Here is a 20,066-nt window from a genome sequence, read left to right on the forward strand (position 1 = left end):
AAAAAATAGACAGATAGATAGATAGATGGACGGATAAATAAGAAGATAGATAAATAGACTGACATAAATATTGTAGGCAGATAGATAGATGAATAAATACATGAATGGATGGATGGACAGATAGATATATAAACAGAGAGAGAGATATTTCTACGAACTTATAGTCATGCTGCCTAACTCCAATGTTCCTTTTCTCTTCCTGTCACTCGTCTGTCTCCCAGTCTGCCTTCTTGCATTATCTGTGTCTCCATTTCAAGTCTTTTTCTTTCTATACATTTATTCTTATTTACTGATGTCTTTGTCTCTGTCGCCATTATTCATTCTCCCTCTTTCTCTCTTTCTCTTTTTTTTTGTATGTAATTATCATTGTTTATTTTCTTTTCTTAATTTCTGTCCCCGTCTGTCTTCCTGTCTAGCCTCTCGCATTATTTTTCTCAGCCTCCGTGTTGGGTCTGTCTCTGTTCCCACTCTCACTTTTGGTTTAATTCTCATTTTCTAGTTGCTTTCTCTCTCTCTAAATTTTCTCTCTTTCTTATTTGGCTTTCTCTCTCTCTTTTGTTATCTTTATTGTGCTACTTGTTTCTGTCTGTCTGTCTCCTTCTTCTGTCTTCCTCGAGTGGTTTTTGTCCCTGTACCTATTGATGCTTCTCTCTCTCTCTCTCTCTCTCTCTCTCTCTCTCTCTCTCTCTCTCTCTCTCTCACTGCCATCGCTTTTTTACTCTTGCTTCCTCCAACTCTGGCTCTCTTTTACTTGCTCACTTTCTCTAACTTTCTCCTTAACTTTACCCAACTCTCTCGCTCTCACTCTCACCTTCACTCTTCCTTTTTCTTTCTCCCTTGCCTTCTACTCTCTCTCTCTCTATTTCCTATAACTTAGCCTCTTTCTGTGTATCTGTCAACCTAATCTATCTGTTTATAATTCTATGCCTTTTTCTGTCTCTGTCTAATGTCTGTCTGTCTTTCTACCTGAGGGTCTGTTTATCTGTATTAATCTGTCTCTGCCTTTCAGTTTGTATGTCTGTTTGTCTGCCTGTCTATCTCTCCGTCTGACTGTCTATAAATTTATTTCTTTATATCTGTCTGTCTACCAATCTATGTATCTCTCGATCCATCTAACTATGCTAACATAAGTCTTTTTCATCATTCTCTTTTGTAATGCATGTATTCTCTCTCTCTCTCTCTCTCTCTCTCTCTCTCTCTCTCTCTCTCTCACACACACACAATTCCTATTACCCTTCCACGCTCCTTTATCTCTTTTTCTTCCATGTCCCTTTCTACCCCTGCCCATACCTCTGCCCCAGTCTCTCTCTCTCTTCTCGTTCTCAGTCTGTCTTTGTCTTTGTCTCTGTCGCCGTCTGTCTTTGTCTCTGTCTCTGTCTCTCTCTTATTACCCCCCTCCCCCTCCACACCCTGCCTCGGTAATCCTCCACTGAAGGTAATGGACAAACAGTGTTCTCAGTCCTCTCTCTCTCTCTCTCTCTCTCTCTCTCTCTCTCTCTCTATCTATCTATCTCTTTTCTTTTTCTTCACTCTGGAACTCGCTTTGCTCTCTCCTTCACATCTTCCTCTTGTTTTTCTGTCTGTCTGTCTGTCCCTCTCATCGACCTTCCTCTTCCCCTCTCCCTCCTCTACAGTTTCACACTTTCCTCCTTTTTTCTTTCGCTCATTCTCCTGATCCTTTCTCTCCTCCTCCTCCTCCTCCTCCTCCTCACCTAATCTCTATTTTCTGCCTTCCATCTGGTGTCTTCGTCGCCCGTATATTTATCCTCTTACGTACAAAATTAAGTTGACCGGTCGTATACGAAAATAAATCGCCAAGGAAGAGGTGTTAGGGAGTCTCCTTAACCTACGGGAATTCAGGCCAAAGCTTTCACTGACCCCCTTACCACTAGCTGAATAAAATCGTCTGGTTGTAGCAAGAAAAAAATAAAATAATAATCCATAGTACTGAAGGAGTTAAATATGTACTGATGCGTAGGGTGGTACAAATATAACGCCCCCCTTTTTCAATCCGTCGGCCGATTTCCTCTTGCTTTTTGGGGACTGCTCACTCGGGTTCATATGCGTCTCCTACCCAACATTCATTCCTTTTCTAGTCCCACTGCCACACCCACGCCCACACCATCAGACTGAGCCGTCCCCGCAAAACATGGGACACTGCTATTTGAGGTTCTAGGGGAGCGCAATTTACAGACCACCCTCTACATGAACTACAATGGCGGTTCCAAAAAGAAAAGAAAAAAGAAAAAAATATACAGTCTTTTCTTCCATGGCACAAGTTTGTCTCTGTGCGAAGCCATTGAAATATTAATTGGCAAACTTACTCAATTTTGGGGAAAACTAGGAAAAATGGAATTAATAGGGCAGGAAAAATGTTGCTGAGAGACGCCTTCATGTGGTGGCACTGATATAACCGGGCGGCTCAATTGCCTGGTTACACAGACGTCCCTCTCAACTCCTCTCATATTCCCCTCTCCAAGCCCTGTCTCTCTCCTTCTTGGCATGGTATCCTTGTCTTTGACTCACAGAAATGTTGCGTTAGTTACAAGTTACCCTGTAGCAATCAGTAGCGAAAGGTGTAATAGATCCAGTCCCGTTTGGTTCCATTTGTATTCCTTTGTACTCCCTCCTCCCATATCTAGCAATATTAATTCGTCTTTTTTATTAGCTTTCTTCTGGTTACATCTTTCATACCCTCACAATTGGACTGTTGCCGTTTGCTCTTCTTTGTACTCCTTTGTACTCACTTCAAACTGCTCCCCACCAAACCCCCTCCTCTCTCCTTCTAGCTGCCTCGCATCTCTGACTATATTACTTCCTCTCCTTCATTAACTTTCTTCTTATAAATTTCATCTTCTCACAATAGGTCTGTTAGCTTTTCTCTGTAGTCTCCTTTCTACTCTCTCCAAGCTCCACTCTTCCCAACCCCCTTCCAACTCCCTCCCCATTCCTTCCCCCAAGTCCCTCCCTGTCTCCCTCCAAACCTCATCTCCTTTCCTGCCTCCCTTCAAGCTACCCCCCCCCCCTCTCCCTTACGCCTGCGGCCTGTAGTCTCCCTTATCTGCAGACACATTTTTCAGAGTCCCCCTTAAGCCAGGCCTCCGCTGACAGCTTATCTCTCGCTCTCTCTCTCTCTCTCTCTCTCACACACACACACACACACACACACACACACACACACACACACACACACACACACACACACACACACACACACACACACACACACACACACACACACACACACACACACACACACACACACACACACACACACACACACACACACACACACACACACACACACACACACACACACACACACACACACACACACACACACACACACACACACACACACACACACACACACACACACACACACACACACACACACACACACACACACACACACACACACACACACACACACACACACACACACACACACACACACACACACACACACACACACACACACACACACACACACACACACACACACACACACACACACACACACACACACACACACACACACACACACACACACACACACACACACACACACACACACACACACACACACACACACACACACACACACACACACACACACACACACACACACACACACACACACACACACACACACACACACACACACACACACACACACACACACACACACACACACACACACACACACACACACACACACACACACACACACACACACACACACACACACACACACACACACACACACACACACACACACACACACACACACACACACACACACACACACACACACACACACACAGAAAAAATTACGTTCTACCTCCCTCCACTTAGAATTACCTTGCTCTTAATACTGGTCTAGAAATCAGCATCACTCAGACGACACACAAATTACCCCACGACGAAAAGAACAGTCTGAGAAACCTACAATCACCCCTCTTTTCGTCCAGCACTACTTTACTTCTAGTCTAGCTATAAAGATCCACTAAATTACTGGTAGCTTCATTCTCCCTTGCCTCGTGTTCTTGTCCCTGTCTTCTTGTTTCTCTGCATCTTTCATGTCTCTCTCTCTCTCTCTCTCTCTCTCTTTCTCTCTCTCTCCCGTAGGTCGTGTTTAGGATGAAAGAGAGGAGGACGACTTTCAGGCCTGGTGTAATCTGAATCTTGATTGAATAAACATGTCATTCCCAGTCTGATGGAACTGCTCCCGTCTCTCATATTCCCTAGCCCCTCTTTTCTTAACCCACTTTCAAGCCTCTAATGCTCCCTCTAACACCACTATCACTGCTTCTAACACCACTATCACAGCCTCTAACACCACCATCGCCATTGCCTTTAACATTATTGAGTCCTTCTCCATCTGTCATGTTTCCTATTCTTTGTTTTTTCTCGACCCATTTTCAGCCTGCTAGCACTGCCTCTAACACTAATGTTAGTGCCTCTAACATTATTACTTTCTCTAACACCATTGCTTCTATCGTCACCTCTAACACCACCAAATATTCTGCCGCCTCTCATCCCTTATTCCGTCTTTTCCTCGACCTACTATCCGGTCTCCAACATAGCTTCCAGTAACATAGGCTCTGTTTCTAAAACCTCTAATATTACCATTAGCTAACACCACCGCTGACTCCACTGCCGCTAACACCTCCACTATCACTTCTAACACCACTACCATAACATTACTCCTGCCACCACTACCGCCACCAACACCACGACTTCCTGACCGACACACACTGTCTCTAACACCACTAACACTACCACTTCTTCCACGAACTGCGTGTGGGAAGGTGGTGGTGGAGGGTGGAGGAGGATTTAGATTAATTTTAAACTCTGTCTGTCTATCTATCTATCTACACACATGCACACATTGCTAAACACTAAATCTCTCTCTCTCTCTCTCTCTCTCTCACTCAAGAAAAATACAATTCGGCAAATGCAGATATGTGGGTGTGTTCTGGCGAGGAGCATTTTCACCCTCGCCATCTCAAACCCCCCAGTTATGAAGACGAGCAATGCCATTAGGGAGTGTGAGAACCGGGCTAGTGATGACGCACGGTGACGTCTAGAAGGAGAGTCTGGGAACACGTGTATCGCCGCTTGTATCACCTGCTCCTCGTTGCCCACCTGGGGAATGTGTGCTATTGAGGCAGAGTTGATGTTTGTGTGGATAAAGGTGTCAGTGTTTTGGTGAGAGGGAACTAGTCGGTGCTGGTGGGGGTGGTGGTATGGGTGGTGGTTGTGTGGTGTTGTGGTGGTGTGGGTGGTGATTGTATGGTGTTGCGGTGGTGGTGTGGGTGAAGGTTGTGTGGTGTTCCTTTTTTGGTGGTGGTGTGGATGGCATGGGGAGAGATGGGTGAGTGGTGCTAGCAGACTGGATGGGGATAGTCTGGATAAGTGATGCTGTGGAGGGAACTGAAGGAAGGTGGTGGTAGATGGCGCTAAGAGGCTGGATGTGGGAGGGACGGGTGTGAGTGAGGCTGTGGGATCCATGGTGGGATGTTGGATGGTTGGGATGATGAGCTGAGAATGATATGACTAAGTGTGTAGTGCTGAGATGACTGGGAGAAAAGAAACTGTGTGAGGCGGTGGCGGGACATAGGGGACGGTCGGAAGATTGGGCTGAGAGCAGGGTTGCCAAGGTCGCGGTTTTCCCGCCAAATTGGGCTCGTTTTGAAGCTCTTCCGCGGGCAGATTTTACCGGTCGCGGGTTGCGGTTTTTTGGGCTGGTTTGAAAACTGTCGCGGTTGTTTGGGCTAGTATGGAGTTAAACCACATCACGACAATATACTGAGAGAGAGAGAGAGAGAGAGAGAGAGAGAGAGAGAGAGAGAGAGAGAGTGTTTAAACATATGGCGGAGAGAGACCCTCTAATACTCCCACAGGGACCAGTGGATGCAGCCAGTGCGGAGACTCCGGAGAGAGTTTTGTTTTATCCCAATTATCGTTGCCAGCAAGCACTGCTGCAGTAGAGAGGATTTTCTCTCAGTATAATTTAGTGAAAAGTAAATGAAGAAACAGACAGCAACATGAAACAGTTGAAAACACTCTTCATGTTAGAGCAATATGCGGACATAAAATCTGTTGTAATGATTTCACAAACAAAATTATGTTAGCAAATTTCACATATGACGTACACAGCATCGAAACACAGTGATGATGATCATATAGATTTTTGAATAATATAAGTGTGATGGAAAGTTGACTCAGAGGGAGAGAAAATACCTTCACTTGCATGTTGTATTACCTAGTGTAATGATAAGTATATTTCAACAGAATCATTGTTGTTTTATGGGCAATAGTGTATTTATGGGAAATAGGGAAAGTTTAAGTGAATCAAGTGATCATTTCAGGCATTAATAGGGACCTATATATGAATTATTAATATAAAACACTAATTTCGCATAAATAGAGGATTTTTAAAATAATTATTGGTGTTGGGCTACTTTTGGGCTGGTTTTCAGTTGGGTTTCCGCGGGCAGAGCAGGGTGCGACTTGGCAACCCTGGCTGAGAGGCTGGGTGGGATACGATGCGTGTGGATGGGTAGGGAGATATACACACACACACACACACACACACACACACACACACACATACACACAAGAAACCCTCAGAATTATGAATACCCTGGTGCTAATGTTTTTTCTGCCAGTTGAGCATAATTTATAAAGATCAGCAATAAAAACAAGTTCAAATTAATAGATTGAAAACTAGATTAACTAAGATAGAGCTTCAGACTACAAACCAATAGATCAGAATGGAGAATGGTGGGAGAAAGCTTTGTTCTTTTTGAGGCGGATGTTAATAATGATAATACTAGCAAGATAGTAGTAGTAGTAGTAGTAGTAGTAGTAGTAGTAGTAGTAGTAGTAGTAATGATAATAATAATAATAATGATAATGATAATAATACTGAAGATGAGGATGATGCTGACTATAATGGGAGTAACAGGAGCAAAAAAGGCGTACCACAAAAGCAGAAAACTACTAAAAAGAAAAATAAGTTTAGTGTGGGTGTCAATGATAACGGCAATGATCGAGTGTGACAAAGCTAGGCCATCCATCCCGCCAGAGCCCAATGTCCGAGGGATAATACACCTCACACATTAATACCAGGTGTGAATAAATGACGCCTCTGAAATGCTATACCTGACCTCGTATTTATTCACTCGTCTAAGCTTAAGTCCTGTGACATATTTTCTATTTTACTCTTGCTCTTTCCAGACGAGAGTTCCTTCCAGATATATCTCTGTCTATCCACGAGTATGCCCCAATACCTTAATCCTTGAGGTGGCCACAATTGAATAGCCTCCACTTTTTATTTTATTTTTTTTTATTTTTTATTTTTTAGGGAAGATGAATAGAAGAAGGGAAAACAAATTAACTAAACAAAATCCATACACCAGATTGAAGGTGTCCTCCATTCATTTAGAAAGTCTGTATCAGTTGGACTTGAACTGTTGTAGGTTGAAGATTTGGGGGAAATTAATCAGGGAAGCGAATTTCAAGGAGTCCTTCCCTCCTTTGTCATCAGTTGTAATATTTTTCCTCTTACTAAAGCATCTTTCGAATATAATATAATTTTTTTTTAACTACCCATCATCCAGAAGAATTATCCCCACACATGAAATTGCGTATAGTAAAATGATAGGCAATTTTCGTCCGGCTTTTACTCTCTGTTTTATTTTTGGACCCACTTTTATTTCCCTTACCAAACTGTCTTTCAGATATAATTGTGTCTAGTTTTCATCCATCCATCATCCATTCCCTTTTGTGTCCAGTCAGCAGTATGGGGCGGGAGGGGAGAAAAAAGGACGAGGAGCAGTATGCTATCTGTGACTGATTCATAGGGACACAGAGGTGAATTGGGCAAGAGAGGAAACCACAGTAGAGAGATTTAATTTTATTCACACTGATATAAGAGCAGATGCTTTGAGACCTAGCGATGATGGTTGTAATGAATTTCAAGTCCACAGCTGTTTCTTACCTCAGACGACATCGATCTTACGACTTTCCGATGAACATTTCCTCCTCCATTACTTAACTGCCACCTACCCAGATAATGCTCCTCACCTGGGGAAACAGGGACGTTCTATAAATTACTTCCGTCTAGTTATACCTTCTAATGATTCTAGATGCTATAATAACCTCTAAACCAAGGCCGATAATGTGACAGATCAGGTCCTTCTCTTTGCGATACTCTAAAAAGATTGTGAGAAATATGAACCACGCAATTTACTATTACGCTAAGATTTTCTGGATACAACGATGCTGATACGAAGATTATTATTATTAACACTGTACCTCAGACTGACTCACAAGTAGCCAAGGAACTGTTTTAGTCTCACCAAGGTAAAAGGATGATATTCCCTTCAATAAAGTGACATATTTTTTACGTTCTTGTCGCTTCCAGACGAGTTAATTGAGCTGAAAGATGGCTCAAATTGTAGAGGCTAAGTACAGCCTTCACTAACCTCTTCACTGCTGGGAGACCGTCTTATGCGGATTATGAAAAAAAAAGACAGTATCAATAAAACAGCAACACAAAACCTCAGTACATTTCAGATTACACACTTAACCATGTGCGTTAAAAAGAAAATCCTAAATGAGTTGGAACACACGCCCTAATATGTTATCTCAGGTAGCATAGAAAAGTACTTAAAAATTTACCCCATCCAGGTATCAGTCAACGCCATCCACAATTTTTCTTTTTCCGAATTCAGCTAGAAAATTTTCCGGGGTCCTGATTCTGTCCTCCCATTCAGCGTCCGTCCGTCCCCCTCTGCGCTTTCAATTCCGGGTCTGCGCTGTTTCCGGTAATGCCCCGTGTCCACTTGCGCTGTCAGGTCCCATCCCTCTTGCTCGAGATACGTCACAGCCACTCGCCCCCTGATAAACTGCTGCCACTCAATGTAATGACGGTATTTGCAGCAGGATGGATAGCATTGTCCATAGTAGCCAGACCAGGGCCATGTCTGCTCTGTTTGCTCTGATTTTCTTTTGATTCACTTTCTGTCAGTTTTCTGTGTCTGTATTTGTCTCTCTGTTCCTCTTTCTCTCTCTCCCCCCCTCTCTCTCCCTCTCCCCCCCCCTCTCTCTCTCTCTCTCTCTCTCTCTCTCTCTCTCTCTCTACCCTTGCACCATACATCTCCCTGTCCTGGCCCCCTACACCACCATATATTAGCCCAGCAACCACTAATGCTTCACGTCCCTGCTCTGCCAACACAAGTACTCCCCCCTCCTCTCTCTCTCTCTCTCTCTCTCTCTCTCTCTCTCTCTCTCTCTCATCAACCTCACATACATACAAATGGATCCTCACTAAGACAATAAAAACTAGTGTCAAAAGATGCATAATAATCCCCTTTCCCACATTTCCTCTCTCAGCTAATCTCATCATGCAAGATGGGGGAAACAAAAACAACATATTCACCCTTTTACTATGTGGAATGGAGGGTGTATGGAGAAGGATAAGGGTGGTAGTTTGTGTAGTTAAGGAAGAGGTGTGTGGTGGGGGAGATGTGTGAGAGATAGGGGAGATGTGGGGGAAGTAAAGGGTTAGGTACGTGGTGGGGGAGTTGTGTGAGAGATGGGGGAGATCAGGGGGAGGTAGAGGGTTAGGTACGTGGTGGGGGAGAGATATTTGATGAGGGAGATATGTGAGAGTTGAGGGAGAGATGGGGGACTTCGAGATCTTGATGTGTGGTAGGAGAGAAGTGTGTGTTGGGAGAGAGGTGTGTGGTCGGGAGAGGTGATTTGTGTGGTGGGGAGAGATGTATGGATAGTGGAAAGGCGTAAGAGATGGGCGAGTGATGTGAGAGAGAGGGGAGTTAGAGGGATGGGTATGTGGTGGGGAAGAGCTATGTGAGATGGAGAGGAGTTTAGAGATGAGAGGTGGGGGAGAGGTGTGAGAGGTGGAAGAGTCAGAGGAACAGCATAGTGGAGTAAGGAATGAAAGCAGTAGTGTGTGCCAAGATGAAAGAGTACAGGAAATGATTAGGGAGTAGAAAGCATGAGGAAGAAGAAAGAAAAGAGAAGAGTATGTGGAGAAAAGAGTTAAGAGAGGTGAGTGGAAGAGGAGTGTCTGAAAAGAGCAGATGTGGAGCTTGACAAGTAGTAAAGTAGATAGTGGAAGAAAATTGAACAGAAAATTGTGGGAAGAACTAAAGGAAGTTATAAGCTGAGGAAGGAGCAGAAGAGGAGTGAATGGAATGTATGGCAATGTTCATAGAAATAAGTGAGGAAGTTGCTGAACGTGGTAGGAGAAAGGGTTGCTGTGATATCAGACCTAGGTAGCCTTAGACCAAAGAGAGGAAGATTAAGACTGAAAGAAAAGTTTAGCAGAGGAGAGATATGTGCAGAGGCAAAGGAGGAGAACTTTTATATCCAACTTTTCACACTGGATAACCATAGATATTTCTCTTTGACATGATACGCCAGGGAGGAGAGTGACGGAGATGCCCGAAGCGTGTAGATATTTTTTTTTAATGCACAGAAGAAGGAACCACATGCCAGAAGCCAGCAAGATTGTTCCCTCCAAGAAAAACCAAAATCAAGAAAACAGAGAGATGTAGTGGGATTCTAGGCGAACTTTTTAAATCCTTGATAACATTTGGTCAGTTTCTCTCTCCCTCAATACTACACTTTGTAAATGTCAACTGGGTAATGGGACCAACTTAAAGGTCAGACTTGGTTACTAGAGTTAGCCTCCTCAATATTTTAAGATGGAGAAAGAGAGAGGGTGATATATAAATAAAAATACAGACAGATAGATAGATTAATAGATAGATGGAAATAGAGATAGAGACAGAGATAGACAGGTGCAGAGAGAGAGAGAGAGAGAGAGAGAGAGAGAGAGAGAGAGAGAGAGAGTAGAATGGTAATTGTGATGATTGGAGTGAAGGAAGAAGGAAGTGAGGGGAGCTGAGTAGGCGGGACCCAATCCCTTAGTCTGGGAGGACCAGGAAACTAGGCCCACAATAATCTCCCTCTCCTTTGATAGACAGATAAATAGATAGATAGCTAGATAGATACACAGATACAAAGATAGATAGATATGGAGATACATAGGTGGATAGATAAATACAGTACATACATCGACAGACAGACAGACAACTGATAGATGGAGAGAGAGAGAGAGAGAGAGAGAGAGAGAGAGAGAGAGAGAGAGAGAGAGAGAGAGAGAGAGAGAGAGAGAGAGAGAGAGAGAGAGAGAGAGAGAGAGAGAGAGAGAGAGAGAGAGAGAGAGAGAGAAACTAGGCCTCCAATTCTCCTTGCATCATTGAGATAAGCTGGGGGAGGCTGGGGGGAGGGGAGAGGCCTAGGCAGAGTGGGTGTGGGATTATGGCATTGTGTGTGGGATGGGTAGGGGAGGGGAGGGAGGGAGGAGAGAGGAAGGGGAGGAATTGAGGGAGATGGTAGGGGAAGGGAGGAGTAAGGAGAGGAGAGGAACAGAGAGAAAAGAGGTGACTGGATGGTAAGGGATGAGAAGAGAGGAAAGAGGAGAAGAGGAAAAGGAGAAGAGAGAGATAAGTGATGAGATGATGTGAATTGTGGGCGGAAGGGAAGAGAAGAAGAGAGAAAAGGAAGGGGAGGAAGGGAGGGAGGTGAGAATAGAAAGAGGGAAAGAAGCGGAAAGAGAGAAAAGGAGGTAAGAAATGGTTGTGGTCTTAGGTGGTGGAGGGGCAATGGGAGAAAGGGAAAGGAGGGGAGATAAAGAGGAGAGGAAGAGAGAAGGAGAGGAGAGATAAGAGGAAGGGAAGGAAGAGCAGTATGAGGAAGAGATAAGGACGGGAGAGGTGATGGAAGGGGGTAACGGGGAAGGGGCAGAGTGAGGAAAAGGAAAGGGAGGAAGGTAGAGGAGAGAAAAGCAAGGAGGAAGGGAGGCGAAAGCACATGAAAAGGGACAGCGCAGTATGGAAGAAGGGAGTACGGAAGGAGAAGGGAGAGGAAAGGGGGAGAGAGGAAAGGGAGGAAAAGGTTAAAGAGGAGAAGGGGAAAGGAGACCTGGGAAAAAAGGGGAAGTGTACATTAGTGGAAAGGGTGGGGGAGGAGAAAAGAAAGAATTAAATAGGGGCAGAGGAGGGGAGAAGGGAGAGAGGAGAGAAAGAAGGGAATAAGAGGAAGGGAGGGGAAAGGGGAAGGTTGAAGGAGGTAAGAGATGTGAGGGGAGGGGAGAAGAGGGAAAAGGTAGGGGAGGAAGAAGGGAAAAGGTGGCTGAGGAGGGGAGAACTAAGGGAATGATGAGGGGGAGAATGAAGGAAGGGGAGGGGATATGAGGGAAGAAGAAGGGAGGAGAGGAGGGAGAGAAAAAAGGGGAGAAGAGGGGAGAGAGGGGAGAAAGGAGGGAAGGTAGGAGTGAGGGTTTAGTATTGTACGTGGAAAATGTTGTTAGTTTGAAGAAAGAAAGGACATTGGATCTGGGTATTAGTGGGAGAAGGAATAAAGAGGGAGGAAGATAGGGGGCTCCTCTGATAGATATAGAGGGAAATAGAGGGATGAGTTGAGAGGGAGGAAGACAGATAGATGGACAGAGAGGGTGATAGGCAAAAGGATGGAGAGGGTGATAGACAGATGAGCAGATAGATAGATAGACTAAAGCAGTGAGCCATAGATAGATGGATGACATCATGTGTGAGAGCTTGAAGTAGAGCAACACATTTTCCTTCTATTAGGCATTTTGTGGGGTTGCTGGCACACACAATGAACTTTGGCCACCCCCACAACCAGTTCTTCAGTAATCAGAGGGATGAACGTCAGAATGTGGAGATCAGTCATGGTGTTGGAGCGCCTTAACCCACAAGAAAGCCAGGCGTCCATTTGGTTATAAGGTTACCACCCAACTTAGTAAACGGTTTCCTGGGTAGCAAGGAACCTTAAGAGTGTATTATATCAAGTGAGAGAATTTTGAACACCCCCACCTATCACAGCATAAAACCACACCATCTAAAAGTCTGTCTGTTAGCTAGAATCAGATGAGAACACAGTATAGTCGAACCACGAAGAATAAAAAGCACAGAGAGAGAAAAAGGCTCCCCGGACCGCAAAATGTGGAAGAAAGGGAGCGATGGAACAAAGGCAGGCACATCAGAGAAGGATGTCAGGAGGGTGAGGGAAGGGTTCGGGGAGGAGACGGTTTGTCAACACAGGGAATGAGGGTTGGAGGGACACTGATTAAGGACAAGGAAATGCAGTAGGAATGGAATGGCAAAAAAAAAATAAATAAATAAAAAAAAAAATTGACACTCTCTCGTTCGGATATGAAGCGGATCTTCTTTATTAACGTTTTGAATCCGATCACGTTTTTTATTAGTTTATTTTTTCCATCTACAGATGATTTTTTTCAGCTTAGGGGAAACTTCTCTAGCTGGAGGAAATAGAAAAAGGCTCGGTTAATGCCTTCAGTATACGAGGTCTTTCCTGGGTTGAGTAATGTCGTCTGGAGGTAGTAAAAATATAACAGTAAAACACGTCATCGGATTGGAGGACTATTGAAGGATTCCCCTAAACTAAATAAGAGTCAAGCGTAAAAAAAAAAAAAAAAAAAAAAAAAAAAGATATTCCAAGTTTTTCACCCTCTCATGGTCGAAACAACTCCAGTAGTATTATCCAGCTAACGATAGAGGATTTTATTAGGATGAGAGTGAGGTATAGGAGGAGTGTGAGTGTTAATACTAATCACCATTGACTCTCTCATGGTCGGGACAACTCTTTATTCCATTCCAATTAATGTCAGACGATTTTTATTTGGCTGAGAATGAGTCATAGGAGCCTGAGAGTGCTAAAGGGTAAAGCTTCCTTCATACGGACAGAGATAGTTTTTTCCGGAGACAGAAGAGTCTCTCTCTCTCTCTCTCTCTCTCGCCATCTGATTCTCCATCTCTCAATATCCTGTCCTCTTTCCTCATTCATTTCCTCGCCTTTCCACCTTTTATAAATACCTGCAGTGCTCTTCTCTGGAGCTGGCTCTTATCTAGTGTTATCAGAGTCTAGTGGCAAATGTCGATGAATTATAATAGAGACAGTGATAGTGATACTGGTAAAAACAATTAAAAAGCACTTAGAGATCGCATACCTGAGCCAACGCCCCCTATTTTCTACCATACCAGTGCTTCTACGGCTTCCCATAGTCAGTTAACTCTACGGTCATAGTCTGCCCTGTTACAAATCCCAGAGAGCACATACTTCCGTCAACTCCACTAAGATTTATGGTTTATTCCTGCATCCGGACCAGTACCCACCCCAAAATCTAATAATTTCTTTCTTTACCCACTGCTCACCTATCCACCAGATTACATGAAAATCTGATGAAAACTTTTTGAGATATCTTGTACACAGACAAACAGACACGGGTAAATATAATACCTCCGTTCAACTTCCCCTGTGGAGGTAATAAAAATAAATAATCTATCATGGGAGTGAAAGGGATATATTTTTAAACTAAGCTGTTGTGGGTCTCAAGAGATATTTTCTAAACCAATTTGCAAAGTTTAATTGGCCATCTCAGCAACCTTCCAATATTCATTACCTCACCATTAACCCCTTCACTATCATCACATCTATTTTTTCCTTTTATTTTCTTTTATCCTTGCTTGCTACGGACAGTTTGCAAAATTTTTTAACCCATGCAGTTTGATATAGACAGCTGACTATATTATTTTTTTATTACTTTGAGATGTATTTACTCAGGTTAGGAGAGACAGAGGGATTGGGTTGTTTCTAAAGACGAGAGAGAGAGAGAGAGAGAGAGAGAGAGAGAGAGAGAGAGAGAGAGAGAGAGAGAGAGAGAGAGAGAGAGAGAGAGAGAGAGAGAGAGAGAGAGAGAGAGAGAGAAATCTGATCATGAACAAATAAATCAAAATCAGGAAAAGGGGACCAATGACCCTACTCAAAATAAGCTCCGTATAATAAGCTGCGTATAATGACCCACTGCACTTCCCCCACCCCTTCACTTAGCGGGGTGGCCAATATATGAGACGGATGCACAAAGTTTCGCCTACTTCGGGATCTAAATGAAGCAAGTTTGGGGCGTCAGGTGGGGAGTGAAGTCCCCTGATGAAGACTGAGCGCTGGCGGGGACTTCCTCTCCTCGCGAAAAATGCATCAAGTGATACAGATGCGTAGTTAAGGTGATGTTAGGCGTGAGGTATGGTGGAGGGGACTGTGTTGTTATAAGTTATGTAATTAGTGGTGGTAATAGTGATGATGATGATGATCATGGCAAGGACGATACTGTTACCACTACTACTATTGTTACTACTACTACAACTACTACTACTCATCATCATCATCATTATCACCATCATGAGAGACTAACGGGACTCACTCTTTGGGACAGAAATTTTCAAGGATACTACACTGAAGTATCCCATTACCACAGAAATATCACATCAACTCAAAAATATCACACCATGAAATAGATCACATACTATCACACCACCACAACATATCACAAATTGCCACATTACCCCAAAACATCGCATCACAAAATACCAAGTCTTCACGAATATTTACGAAATTTCGGAAGCATCAAACTCCCCAACTTACTTCGCAACGGTGGCCCCTTCAGTGTTACCTTCATACAATTCCTTCCAGCTGGGGAGAGAGGTTTCGGCAAATATGAGTTAACTTCAGTATAGGAGTAAGGTATAAAGTCTACTATTGGAGTTAGATATACTGTAGACTTTACTAACTCTTTCAATATCAATTAAAAGGACGTCATTGTAGCGAAAGGATTACTATTGACTAGCTCGAAATGCTTAATATTCCATGTTCAGAAATAATAGACATAAAGCTTCATTATCTTGTGGGGGAAATTCACTGACGGAAACTCACTTCAATATACAATTAAAAAGTAATGTATAAACTCTACGGCATTAGAAGTTTCCTTGTTATCATATTGGTCTCCGTAGCACCTCTTCCATAGTGATTTATTCAGTATATTACACCTCAGTACTCTCAGGCACCCATGACTCACTCTCAGCTGAATAAAATCGTCTGGGGTTAACTGGAAGACAATACTAGAGTTGCCACATACATGAAAGGGTTAATGAAGGTATATATTTGTTGGTGAAATGACATGTTAGGTTTGTGTGTTTGTTGGTGAAAAAATACGGTTAGGTTTGTGTGTATGTTGGTGCAAAGAAAGAAAAAGGTTAGATGTGTGTATGCGCTGGGGAAAAAGTTTAGTCAATTTTGTGTGTGTATTTCTTGGAGAAAATATATATTGTAAAGATTGTGCGCTTGCTGGTGAGAGATGTATTTTTAGCTGTGTTGCTGAAAGCGTATATAGTTACCTGTGTTGGTACAAAAATATATGGTAAGCGTTGCGAACGTGCTGGCTAAAGGATTATGTGTCAGTGTCTCTGTTTGATAATTAAAAGATAAATTGTTGTTTTGCATACTCGTTGGTGAAAAGACTTAATGTTTTGGGTTCGTGTGTTTAAACCTTCCTTGCTTGGCTGGTCTTGTGGTAGGTTTTCGTTGCCCCGGGTTAAGGAAGGAAGGGAAAGAGGGCGAAGGACTCTATTTCTCTCGTTGGTCAACACTCATTTCCCCTCACACGTTCTTCCTCTTGCCTCTGACGGTCATCTCTCTGTCTTTTAGTTTCTCAGTCTGTCTTAGTTGTGTGGCTGCCTGTCTGCTTTACTTGTCTACTAATTTGTCTGTATTTTTCTAAGTATTTTCTGTCCTTGCCTATCTGCACGTATCTATATATCTGCCTATTTATTAGTCTATTTACGCTCTCTCTCTCTCTCTCTCTCTGTCGAGCGCTCGCGCCTTGCTCCTCTAAGCCAGCAGTGTAGAGCTGCCAGTGAACAGTAGTATAAAAAGACGTGTGGATGGCAGCATAGAATGGCCAGCAGTATAGAGTGACCAGCAGGACAGAGTGAGCAGCAGGATAGAGTGAGCAGCAGTATAGAGTGACCAGCAGGATAAAGTGAGCAGTTTGGGTGCTTGGCGAGGAAGGGCAGCAGAAGTTACAGCTCGCCCAGGAAATTGTCTCGCGGAAGAGTGACGGAAACTGCAACTGAAACTTTGTTAGGCTTGTGGGAGGCGGACGTGGGAGAGTTTCTTTTATTGGAGGCCGCCCGGATATTGGACAAGTGGGTCATTCTCCCGCCCTCTGCCTCCGCATCACTAGCTTTGCCTTGAGAATTTTTGAGGGAGATAGTCATGGAGCTGAGGGACGTTTGTATAACCTAACAGTGGAGTAAATCATTTCCCTGACTTTCTCACCATCACCTTCCCCAACCCCTCCAAGCTCGACAAATATCCATCGTCTTGAATAATCTTGAATCCTTCTTGTCCTTTACTGGGATTCATAAAATAATTACGAATGTTTTCCTCTCGTAAGTAAGATTATTATTACTATTATTATTTTTATTATTATTATTATTATTATTATTCCTATTTTTTCAGAAGAATCAAGTGACCTGGAAGATTCTGCATCCTTTTCTCCTCTTCCTCGGCGAATAGTATTCTCCTCTCCTTGGGAATCTTACTGCCAGGTTAGTGAGTCATCTTTCCCTCATATTCTCGTGTCTTTATAATATGTTTGTAGTTTTCCATAAGTAAGGTGAGGTGAGGTGAGGTGAAGCGAGGTGAGGTGAGGTGGAGGAAGGCGTTACGAGATAAGTTAAGGTGAAGTGAGGTGAGGTAAGATGAAATCTCTGGTACTGAAAGTGTTAGGGTAAGGTGTGAGGTGAGGTGGGCTGGATAGGGGTGAGATGAGGTGAGGTGAGGTGAGGTGGGGTGGGGTAGAGAGGGGTGAGGTGAGGTGAGGTGGGGTGTTCTCGTGCCGAAATGACAGTGACAGACACTCCAATAACCTCTAGTGCTAGTATATGTACACACACACACACACACACACACACACACACGCAAGCAAGCACATTGACAAACGCAATCACCAGTATAGACATGTGATATCTCTTCATTTCATTTCACTTACTTTTTCTATCATTATTAGTGTATCTATAATATTTTTTTTACATCATAGGTTTCATTAAACGTTTCAGTACAACAGGTCTTTCCTAAGCTGGAGAAAGCAAGAATAAACCAAAAAATTACGTCCTAGGGCTGAAAGGGATAACTGCACCACTCCTTTGTATTCGTTCGTACTCATAAACAAATGGCCCACTCATCCCCGCAAATTACACTCTAAAGCCTTTGGTAATAAATAACAGAGTGACTATACACCCAGGGGGAAAAATATCAGTAATCGGCGAGCACAAACAGTATAATCTCGTCCTAAATCCGTCGTATCAAGTAACGCCACTGACCTGTAATCACGGTGGATATAGAGATCAAGTGTGGAGTATTATGATGATGCTTGTGTTGACTGATTCTCTCACCAGGTGGCAGGTAGCGCTGAGTGTGTTTTTAATGAATTTATGGGATGCGGTGTAAAGGCAGGGGACAGGGCGATATGGAGGAGATTTGTTTGTGGTCACCCCTTACTAAACCATCAGGCATCCACTTGGTTATATGGATACCACTCAACATCGTAAATGCTTTCCAGTGATACAGGAATCCCTTCAGTTGGTCATTTAGTGTAAATTAACTGGCACTGCATTTCGTAGGAGGAGAGTGTTAAGCACCTGGTTAAAGCTGTCCTGATGTGTGTTGACGATGGATTAGCAGGCACTGAACTCACACGTACTCAGTGCCTTGCCTACCTTTCAGCACCCGTTTTACACAGCAGTTACACATTTTTTCCAGTATACCTACACACTGTCTTCCACATACGTCAACACTCAAGTTACACGGCGGTTGCATAGTTTATCAAGAATATGACATAACTAGTCTCTCGCTTCCCCTTCAACACATGGTTTACACTGCAGTTAAACAGTTTTCGAAGTATATAACCTAACAGCATCTTCCCTTCCCTTCAGTACGCGGGATTACACAGCATTTAGCCTACACATTTTTGGCAGTATTTAAGTACATGAGGCGAGGAAAGACCCGCCAGCCCAGCACAGATTTAGGAGGCCATTACGGGGGTACTGCTGAGTGGCTGATTCCCACCTCATGCATACCGCCCCCTCAGCTGCTGATCAGGCACAGGGCACATGTCGTCCGACTGAGAGACTGGATGGGACAATTCTTTTACTTCTGATGCAGGGTTCGTTTTGGTTTACACATGCACACACACACACACACACACACACACACACACACACACACACACACACACACACACACACACACACACACACACACACACACACACACACACACACACACACACACACACACACACACACACACACACTGTCTGTCTGTCTGTCTCTGCCTCTGTCTTTGTCTCTGTCTGTCTCTGTCTCTGTCTCTGTCTGTCTGTCTGTCTGTCTCTGTTTCTCTGTCTGTCTGTCTGTCTGTCTGTCTCTCTCTCTCTCTCTCTCTCGAGCAAAACCCCCAAACAACATACCTTTACCGCTCCATCCCAGTACTTACTTAGCTTCAGAAAATGTGAGCAGTTCTCCTAACCACCTTCGTCTCCATCAATGAAGCAATTAACAAGAAAGGTTCCTTAAGAGACCTTCCGGAGAGAAAGTTAGACAAGTGAAGTTAGCGACAATGGCGAAATATAAGCAGTGGGAGTAAGAGGTACTGGCTGTAATTAGGGAGTGGTTCAGAGAGAGAGAGAGAGAGAGAGAGAGAGAGAGAGAGAGAGAGGTGGGGGGGGGGAAGGGCTGGGAAGTACTGAAAGAGGTCATTTCCCTGGTCAGCAAAAGTTTGGTGTGAAAGGAACGTAAAGAAAGTGATTTCCTGTTTCACTAATTAAGGTGTGTCGTCTACCTCGGCATCTTGAGGGTAAGGGTGGGGGTAAGGGTAAGGGTGAGAGTGAAGGTTTGAGGGGGAGGGAGAGGGAGGGAGAGGAGGAGGTTAATGGTAAGGGTGAGAGTGAGGCTTAGGATGATGGTGAGAGGCTGAGGGTGAGAGAGAAGGGGTGGGGGTGAGAGAGAGGTTGAAGATGAGGGTGAAGATGAGGGTAAGGGAGGGAGGGTTGGATATAAGAATGAGGGTGAAGGTGGGTGTGG

General features: G+C 43.8%; 1 protein-coding gene across 1 annotated transcript in view; it reads left to right on the forward strand.

The window, feature by feature from the left end:
* LOC145409197 (trypsin-1-like) overlaps positions 1-20,066 on the forward strand; it is a 46,566-nt gene that overhangs the window by 18,471 nt on the left and 8,029 nt on the right. The window contains exon 9 of the mRNA XM_080279689.1: positions 18,960-19,090. Within this exon, the coding sequence (XP_080135815.1) occupies positions 18,960-19,090 (131 nt within the window). The remainder of the gene's footprint in view (positions 1-18,959; positions 19,091-20,066) is intronic.

Source organism: Coenobita brevimanus, chromosome 80, assembly GCF_032717465.1.
Source record: "Coenobita brevimanus isolate Jiangsu-jjx chromosome 80, ASM3271746v2, whole genome shotgun sequence".
Lineage (NCBI taxonomy): Eukaryota > Metazoa > Arthropoda > Malacostraca > Decapoda > Coenobitidae > Coenobita > Coenobita brevimanus.